This window comes from Pleurodeles waltl, chromosome 9, assembly GCF_031143425.1.
Source record: "Pleurodeles waltl isolate 20211129_DDA chromosome 9, aPleWal1.hap1.20221129, whole genome shotgun sequence".
Lineage (NCBI taxonomy): Eukaryota > Metazoa > Chordata > Amphibia > Caudata > Salamandridae > Pleurodeles > Pleurodeles waltl.
In genome coordinates this window covers 717,135,321-717,144,820 of record NC_090448.1, presented here as the reverse complement: position 1 = coordinate 717,144,820, position 9,500 = coordinate 717,135,321, and the positions used below count along the sequence as shown (strand labels likewise).

Sequence of the window (9,500 nt, the reverse complement as noted above, 5' to 3'; positions counted from 1 at the left end):
AATGACCCGGCATGCCAGGAGGGGCCGCCATGGATATCTTACTTGACAGAGTGGGCTGTAGCCTTTGAGCATTGAAGAGCATGCAGTGAGCTCACATAACCAGTCCGAGTCGGGGTGCTCTCAGAAACTCAAGAAGCTCCGATCCTGCATGTGCAGGTAAAAGTAAATTTGGGCCTCTTGGCCCAGGGGGTACTAGCTTGCTAGATAGTGCTGTGACGTTGGAACACTTTTGACTTTGATACCGATTGCAGTGAACTCTTGAGACTCGGACTACTAGTGGGGCTTACCCTAGATGTTGTTTAAAGTGAATGGAGAATAATCACGATTGCTAGAGTGAGGAGGGTATGGGACACAGGGAAATGTCTATGAAATACTAAAACCCTGACTTCAAGGGGCCTATGCATTTGTTTGTGAATGTAGTATTTCTCTTTGTGTTGTTAGTGATAAAATAAAAATACTATTTTTTCATAAAAGTGAGTATTTGGCTGGACAATCTTTAATTGCTGTGCATATTTTGAGATGTGAGACTTTGTTTACTCTCAGTATCCACCTGCCCTGATAGAGCCAAGGACTGCTTGGACCATGCTATTCCTGAGAGTCAAATACTGAAGAGATACTTAGCCCACCTGCTCATGGCCCAGGGCATCAGGAGTAAAAGGCCTCAACCCCCAACGGTTGGGCCCAGTAGCTCCTTCTTTGTCCTTGGCCCTCTGGGGTACTGACGGCTATTGAATGAGCAACTTTACCTGCATTTATTTGCTACAAAAAAATCCACCCTCAACTGCTCCAACGTCTACTTTTGCTCAATATAATATGTAGCATCTCCCTACTTTCCAGTGTGTTTCTTCTCCCTCCTCCTAATCCCTTTTGATATTTGTTGTGCTGTCTAATAAGTTTTGTTGTTCCAAGTGTGAATAGCTAATCTAGTCCAAGTTTCTGGTCTGCATTTAGGGATTTGTAGCGAGTTGAGCCCATCATTACATTGGAACTATAAGTCCAAGACAGCGTGGAAAAAACACTGGACTGCATGAACTTCTCTTTCAAGGACCTGTGCAGCATGAGGTTCTGCACATGCCAAGAACTGGCAGAATGAAGAAAAGGTCAGGACTGTAAAACCTGTCAGGGGAGCTGCGGATCTACAAAGCCATCACAACTGCAGCTTGTAGACTCCTAGTATGTTTGAACAATGTCACACAACTTGGTCTGCAGCTCACAAAAAAAGTTTACTCTCTTAAATAGCAAATGCAGTCTGACACATCATTTCACAAGGAGTTTGAGAGAACACTTGCTGATAAAAGAAATGCTGCCTTTTGACTGCAACATATAGCAAAAACCTCTAATCTCACTCTTTATGAGTGAGACTCACACATTTTGGAGATCATGTTGACCTCGCCCTCATAGCATGCCAAATGCCACACCCACAACTGTCAGAGAAACCATATTTGGCAGGTCTCACGTGTTTTATTTCCATCTGCCTGAGAAATAAAATGCTTCCCTATGGGTTTCAAGCCTATCTGAGTGCTCATTCCCTAGTTTATCCTTAAGACGAACACCCATTAAACAAAACGCCTGTCTTCACCTGTATTTTTGAGTACAGAGGTTGATGGATATGCACATATTGTGAGAATAGGGTTGCCACCTGGCTGGTTTTCTACTGGCAGCACTGGTGTTTTAATGCCCGGGTCTGTACAAAAATAGGAAAAGCCAGTATTTTTTACCTCTTATATGTACTTACTTCAAACGGCAAACATAAATAGAGACGTTTAAATCTGTTCCAGGTCTGCGTTAACGATCCCTTACAAATAAAGTAAACACAGACAGAAACGTCATGTTAACAAGAATGTACAAAATTGTATTTATCAGTATTCTGTTATGTACAGATCACTTTAGCAAATGTATCAGAGAACACGCGTTTTAAATTACCTGTAAAATAAAAGTGAAGTACTTATAAAACTGTCTGATATTTGGTATTAAGCGCTATCATTGTTGTGATAGGGTGGCAGCCAAAATATTGCCCAAGTAGTACTTCTATGCTAGTTTATTTTCATTTGGGAAATCCGATCCCTCTAAAACCAACACAAACGTCGTCAACGGAGAAGAAGGCACTTATCATTATTAAAAATCCCAAAGTATTGGCTTTGCCGCAGCAAGCGTACTCTTACACTCGCACAGCCAGGTCTATTACAGTAGTACGCCTCCTGCCGTGCGAAACCACCTTGTAAATATCTTGTTTTCAGTGTGAAGGAGGCAGCCATCTTGGATTGGGACATCTCTCTATCCTGGAAGGGCGTGGCTTCCCTGATTCGGGAAGATCAGTTGTGCTGCTGGTGTCAGACAGTGACATCCGTAGGTATCGTAGCAATCATGGTTTCGTTGTACCCGATCATCGGTTTTTTTCTGCTTTGCCTTGCGCTCTATCCGTCTGGCCCCGACGCCTCCATGGTGGGAAACTATCGTACGGTGAACACCAACGACACCAAGGTGCTGAAGATGGCAACCGTCGCCACTGATGAGTTAAACAAGCGCAGCAACAACCTTTTCACATACGGACTGATGGATGTGCTTCAAGCACAGAAACAGGTGAGAGGGATAATTTGGAGAAACAGGAATATGGCACAATTGAGGGTGGAAGAAGTAGAAGGAGCCATACAGAGAAAAGGTACTGGAGAATAGAAAAGGGATAGCAGAGTATAGTTCAAGGATAGCCACCGGGTAGAGAAGAGATGACGAGGGGGCGCCTAGAAAAAAGGGAAAACAATGGTTCGGTCCTAAAAAACTGCGAAGTCATTAGGGAAGAGAAGCAGAGACAATGGCAGAAAATGCACCTGCCGTATTTTTTACACAGAGCCCTGCTCTGAAATGAATTGACGAGCCAAAATATGATAGTAAAACAGTTTTGACGTACATTTTTATTTATAGACAGAAGATCTTGTCATATAGCTCAAGGATTTAAGACAAGTGCTGAAGACTTCTATCAGAGTTATTCCGAGTCCTGTACTGATGCAGAAGTTGAGCATAAAATGATTTCCTATAAAAGTTGATTCCATCTGCCAGCTGTCTGGTTGTTAAAAGGTATATTGTGGGTTTACCAAGAACGGACTTGGAGCCTGCCCACTGCTTACAATTGGCTAGCTTTCATTACTCTCTCATTTCCTGCTTCCTGTTCATGTCCCAACTTGTTAATGGCGTGTTTGTTCCTCAAATGGAGCATGGCCTCGTTACCATCTCTTTCGACTGACTAGCTCCGACTCTTACACTGCTTTTTTCTCAAGCACTACTTTTTTCGTTTGAATTATGCACTCCACAAGAGTTTTTGTGCATTCCAACTGTCTTCCTCGTGCTCTTCTCTCTACCTGCTGCCTGTGCTGCTCTTGTTTGGCTCTGTTCTTGTGGATGCGGTTTAATTTAGTATAGCTCCAGCCTTCCTATTAATTTTTATTTTTATTTTTTTTATTTGTTTACAAATTAAATAAAATGTGTTATAATTTGTGTATGTGTTTGCTTGAATGCTTGTTTCTGTATTTTTTCTGTATTGTTTTGCGTTTCAAATCATCAACAATGTTTAGGCCAGGATCCTTGGCTTCCAGTAATGACTCAGTAGAGGGATCCCTGGATTTCAACAATTATTCAGTGGAGATCCCTGGATTCCAGTAGTGTTACAGTGGGGTCCACAGTAAGTCAAAAGGTTGGGAGCCACTGGTTTATTTCATACCCACAGTCCCAAAGAAAACTTGGAATTATGCTAAAAAACACCTTTCATATCTGTGCAGTGCAGTTTTTGACCCAATATTTCTGCTACACTCACAGGTGGCTACCAGACATCAACAAATTAACAGGGAGAGCCAAGCCAAGGGTCTAGCTTGGCTCTAAGTGCGTGTGCACGAGCTGAGCTATGACAGTGTTTGCCATCGATGTCATGAAATAAATTTGAAAATATGATAAAATCTCTTCAAAATTATAAACCGTCTCTTTCTTTAGAATGCAGGTGTAATTCGCCTTAGTACATCAGACTGTATCACTGCATGGAAAGGGATGTATTAAAAGTGATACTTTTTAATCATGAAGTTAGAAACATTCACCCCTCCCCACCACTATTCTGACAGCTATGCCCTTGGTGACCAAAAAAGCAAGTTATTTGTTACGTGCACCCTGCATATGACCTAGATTCTTGTAATACATGAAGCACATTATTGTTTCTTAATTTAAACACAAGAGAGATGTTAGCCTAGGACCACACAGTTTGTTCCAGTGAGGAAGACAGGATTCATCCCAGGTTTTCTGGTTTCACATTGTGCAGTTCAGTCACTAGATAAGCATATAATGTGAATGGCAATTTACACACCACTGTATTCACCTAAAGACCTCTTGTTGCTAACTTTGGAGAAGGATAGAAATGATTGGGGAATGAGGAAAGTCTTCAAAATGTTCAGAAAAAAGCAAATATTGGATTGCCCTCAGACCTTAAGGAGGACTTCTCTGTCAAATAGAGGCAAAGTAGGAAAATGATTTTTCACTGAAGAGGGATTTTCAGAAAGTGGAACAGGTAAAATATTAGTATTGGAAGATAAAGGTACCCAAGGAGAGATATACAGCTTGAAAAGAGTCTTGAGAAAATGGGGTGCATTTCCTTAAAGGCATTATGTGAATAGGTAACCAAATGTATTTGGTGGAGTATAGGTTTTTCAAGGAGTATTTGGATGTCTGAATGATTGTTTGCTCATTTTGATTTTGGATAGATTGCAATCCATTTACCTGTTTCTTAGACATTACAGAGTACAAGAAATACAATAATCGAGGTGGGAACTAATGGTGGCTCACAAAGTGGTTTTTCGAGTGTCCATTGGAAGCAAATGAAGACTAGGTTTAATAGAGCAAGAAAAGACAACAGATGAAATTTGTTAGTTAAGTTTTAGGTTAGCATTGATTTTGACACATAGACTTTTTACAGAAGGTTTAGGTCCTCAATGTGGGCCTGAGTCCAAGGGCAATGGGACAGGCAGCCTAGGGAAAAGATCATTTCTGACCACCAGAAACACCATTTTATCTAGATTCATTTTAACCCGTGGCATTGAACCAGAATTTAATATTGAGGCATTCTTATAGAGAAGACAGGGAATGCTCAGTTACATAAAAACAAGCTGTGTGTTGTCTGCATAAGAACCTAGCATACAGCCCGATTTCTCAATGATGATTAGAAGTGGCATTACATAGATGTTAAAACGATAAGGGTATTAAATGTATCCCTGGGGAACACCAGTGAACACTAGGGAAGAGGGCATGGTCCATTTCCCAAGGATGACTTTGTGGGCTCTGTCCTTGAGAAAGGGAACCAATGCAAGTCCTTCGGTTCTGCAGTCAAAAAGATGTTTGTTTATATTGTTGTCTACCCTATTAGGGGCACGAAGAAGACTAAACTATCCCTGGTGAATGATGTAAAATGAGCACAGATGAAATCTGCAAACAACTATTCGGAACATCAGTTCATCCAGGGATAAAATAAAATCAAAACATTTAAAAATCAACAAGAATATAGCAGCAGGTCATGCAAGGAAAGCGCAGTCAGTTAAGGCACCCATTTTTTCTCCCCTGTTTTCCTCCAAGTTTAAATCTTTGTCTCTAGTTGTTGGCGCATGATATTAGTGCGTGCGTAGCAGACTGAAGCTACTTGTAAACTCATTTTGGACTCGGGGTCCAAGAGGATTTCGAGCACAGTGAGGAATCGGGCTCTGCCTAGTTCGAGCCTTCATTGGTTTAATGACCTCTAAAGATTACACACGTGTGTAATGCAGTTGCTGGAGAGCTCTTTGTGTATAATATTTAGTTCGATTTAAAGGGTTGAATCGTCGTGTCTTAAACCGTAAATGCGTCTGCTACATAGGATTATCTCGAATCTGCAGACAAGAGGTTTGTAAAATGGTAAAATAGCAACGCAAGTCATTGCCACTGTTTCTAAGATTCGTGCGCGCCGTTCAGTTTAACACATACTAATGCTAGTAACATTACTCGGTGGATTATGCTAGCCTGTCAAGTGTCACGCGACATGTTCTCCCTATTATTCTAACACATTTGAACCCAACTCACACATTGCCACAGAGACGGGCACAGATTTCTGTTTTTTTTGTTGTTGCCTCAAATCTGCAGCCTGCACTCTGACATCAGTCTGCTGTTACAAACTATTACATTCTTTGTATTCTCGTCATTTGCGTTACTGACAAGAGCAGAGCTTTCATGGTTCCCAAGACAATGCATAAGTAGTTTATCCAGTCCAGTTGTCTCTGCATTTTGATTCTGTAGTCCTGATTTAATAATACGATAGACATGATTACCGGTACTAGAATAAGAAGAAAACACCCAGAACCGGCTGAGCCACTCACAAATGCACTTGTAACTTGAGAGCTCTGCAGGAGGGATATGCCCAAGCAGTTACCCTCAAAGCTTGCTCAGCGCCCCAGCTTTAAAAAGTGACAGTGCAAATCCTGGCAATAGAGAAGTTTCCACACAACAGCCTCAGACTGTATGGTTGGACTGTGACTAAAAGTCAACTTGAGCACCAACATAAAAGTGGCTCCTATTAGTGAAATAAATAGATAAAAGTGGCCCACATTTGCAAATCGGGCCTGTTTTGAACGTGTAAAGACACACTAAAGAAGTTTTCTGAATGGTATGGTAGACTGCGGGCATTTGTGCTTGCTGCTGGCAATATTTGTGGTAATATGAGGAAATCAAAAGTAACAATTGGCCCACCAGACAATAAAACAGGCACACAAACCGCCAACTAACCAGTCCACACACTGACCCATCAGACTAGCCCTCCTGGTACTGCCAGACTGCTCTATATGCAGGTGTGACCCGTTCAGACTGCAGCCAGTGTTTCTCTTCAAGTAAGAGCGTGCAGTTTGTTGCAGTCACCTTACACTTGATCAGAAATGGCCTTAACTGGGCTTGCCTACTTTGGAGTGGAAGCTTGGAAACTTGATTGACTAAGAAACCTTTAAGCAACAGTTTGGATTTCCTTTAGTGTTTCCAAAATGAAAGACACATTGCCTCATCTTTCCTTCCTCACTTAAAGTCATTACACCTTGAGGCAGTCATGCCTCCCTCCTATCTGGATGCTGTAGAATTCCATTTTGGGAAAGAAATGTCTCAAATCAGACGGCCTTGAGCATAATCAAGAAAGGTGATCTTACAAACTTTGTTAATTGTCCTCCTGACTCTTGTTCCATCCTTGCTACCATTCACAGAGATCTAGTTAAACACCAGACCCTACGGGAGGGGATTCTAGTGTTAATAATCAAGAGGGCAAAATTTGTAGCCTCGGAGGATGAGATCAGAAAAGGGGCATATTCAGTTCTTTTATTATTATAATTTTTTTTGTTTGTTTAGTTCATAAGGTTTCAGGTGCATACAAGTCAGTGTTGCACTTGAAAAGAGCAAACTCCTTGGTAGAGACAATTCACTTAAAGATGGTGATGATGCAGAGGATCATTCCAATGATTGTCAGTCAAGACTATCTTTCCATCATACATTTTCAGGAGTCCTGTTTGCACATCTTGATCTACGAAAGTCATTGAAGGATTTTGAGACATGCAGTAGGCAATCAACAATTTAGTTCAGAATTCTGCCACTTGGACGGAAATCGGCACAAGAGTCTTGACAAAAGTGTTGGCACTGTTGGCGATGTTACTTCATCAGGAAGAAATCTTCCTTCTGCCTTATGTAGATGACTGGCTCATCCACTTTTCATCAAGAGACTAGGAAGAGCGGAGATACTAGCGAGCCCGGTTGCAAGATGGCCGCTGCCAAGCGACGCTTGCTGGAGTGGCTCATCAGTTAGTCATCCTGTACTAAAGAAGGCATCAAGGCTTCCTAGTGGTGCCTGTACATTTCTATCCATGCTGTCTCACAGGCGCCCGAAATTGCAGAAGTGTTCAGGAAGCTGCCATGCAAGGAGGAGTTGTTTGTGGCTTGCTCTGGGTCTGAACTGGCTGGGGTGGTGGAGATTGCCGTGCTTTGTCCCCTGTGGCTGCAGCCACATAGAACACAAACCTGTCTGCAAAGGTCTGGGGTGGGCAAGTCAGCTGCTGAGTAGGTGAGCTAGGAGAGTGACGAGGCTGGGTGGTCACAGAAGAAGAAACTGTTGGTGTTGGGTCTCATGTGGGAACTTGGCCCTAGCCCAAGACAAGTATAAGCTGGAGCGCTTCCCCACTTTCAAATGCTTTTCATGAAAGATAATTGCGGACAGCTTGCCTGCTCTGAAGCTTATGTAAAACAGCTTGCTGGTGCATTAGGGCCTGCTTGTGCCCCCAGGATTGGGCCCCTGATGTGAGACGGGGTCCCTGACTGGGCACTGGTGGCAATCCTGGTCCTTTGGCTGTAGCTGCGGAGAGCGGCCTCACTGACTATGCTTGCCAGTTTATAAAGTGAGTGAGCCGCAGCACTTGGCACCTGGACTGCTGGCTGGTGGTTGGGTCTACTCATACCCCCCACCCCGTATTCTCCTGGGATTGTGGCGCAACCCTGGCAGTGACAGTAAATGGCTAGTGTTATCCCCTTTGTGCAACCACACCTCATGACCTTGGAGATAATACATACCTGTTTTAAGATGGGGAAAACGTATGCAGGGCAATCTAAGCTCTTCTTCCAACATTGCAAGCAGATGTGGATGATGAATGTGCTTCCTGATGACCAACAGATGAATTAGGGGAATGGCGAGGGCCTGACTCAGGAGCTGGACATTTCTACTTTGTTTGTGGACCTTAAGCAGAGTTTGACTGGCCTTGACACTAAAATAAATATGCCGGCGGACAGCTTCAAACACCTTAAGGAGAAAGTCGACAAACACGACAAGTGAATAGATCACCTCGAGCTTTGTATATTGTATGTGGAAGATGTACACTCATCTGCTGGGGGAAACTGCTCTGGATGGAAAAGGTCTTGGAAGTCATCTGAAGCAAGATGAAGACCTGGAAGTATTCTGAAGGAGAAATAATTTGGGCATACTAGGAATACTGAAAACAACTCTTATGGATCGCATGGAAAATTATGGCCCTGATTTAGATATCGGCGGACGGGTTACTCCGTCACAACATGACGGATATCCCGTCCTCCGAAATATCCCATTATTTCCTATGGGATTTATATTTTGGTGGACGGGATATCCGTCACTGTTGTGCCGGAGTAACCCGCTTGCTGAAATATAAATCTGGTCCTATGTCGAAAGAGTGCTTTGGACTTTATTCATAGGTGCACTCTCTCCTATGCTCATGGTTGAAAGAGCCCATAGGTTGATGGGACAGCGGCCTTCCCTGGGTTCGCTGGCCCACCCGATAATAGCCCAGCTGCTGAACTATAGAAATAGGGACACTGCTTTGCAATTGCAAGAAATCAGCAACCCTTACATTATCAGGGAAATTAGATTTCCATCTTCCCAGATTTTACGGTTGCTGTACAGGCAACTTGGTGTGATTTTCTTTCAATCAGATGCTCGCTGCAGAGGAGTG

At 42.9% G+C, this 9,500-nt stretch overlaps 1 protein-coding gene across 1 annotated transcript in view; it reads left to right on the top strand.

Moving 5' to 3' along the window:
- The first annotated feature begins 2,266 nt into the window (after positions 1 to 2,266).
- The window catches only part of CTSF (cathepsin F), a 291,086-nt gene continuing 283,852 nt past the window's right edge, over positions 2,267 to 9,500 (top strand). Inside the window, exon 1 of the mRNA XM_069207833.1 lies at positions 2,267 to 2,580. Coding sequence (XP_069063934.1) covers positions 2,365 to 2,580 — 216 coding nt within the window. The 5' untranslated portion in view covers positions 2,267 to 2,364. The remainder of the gene's footprint in view (positions 2,581 to 9,500) is intronic.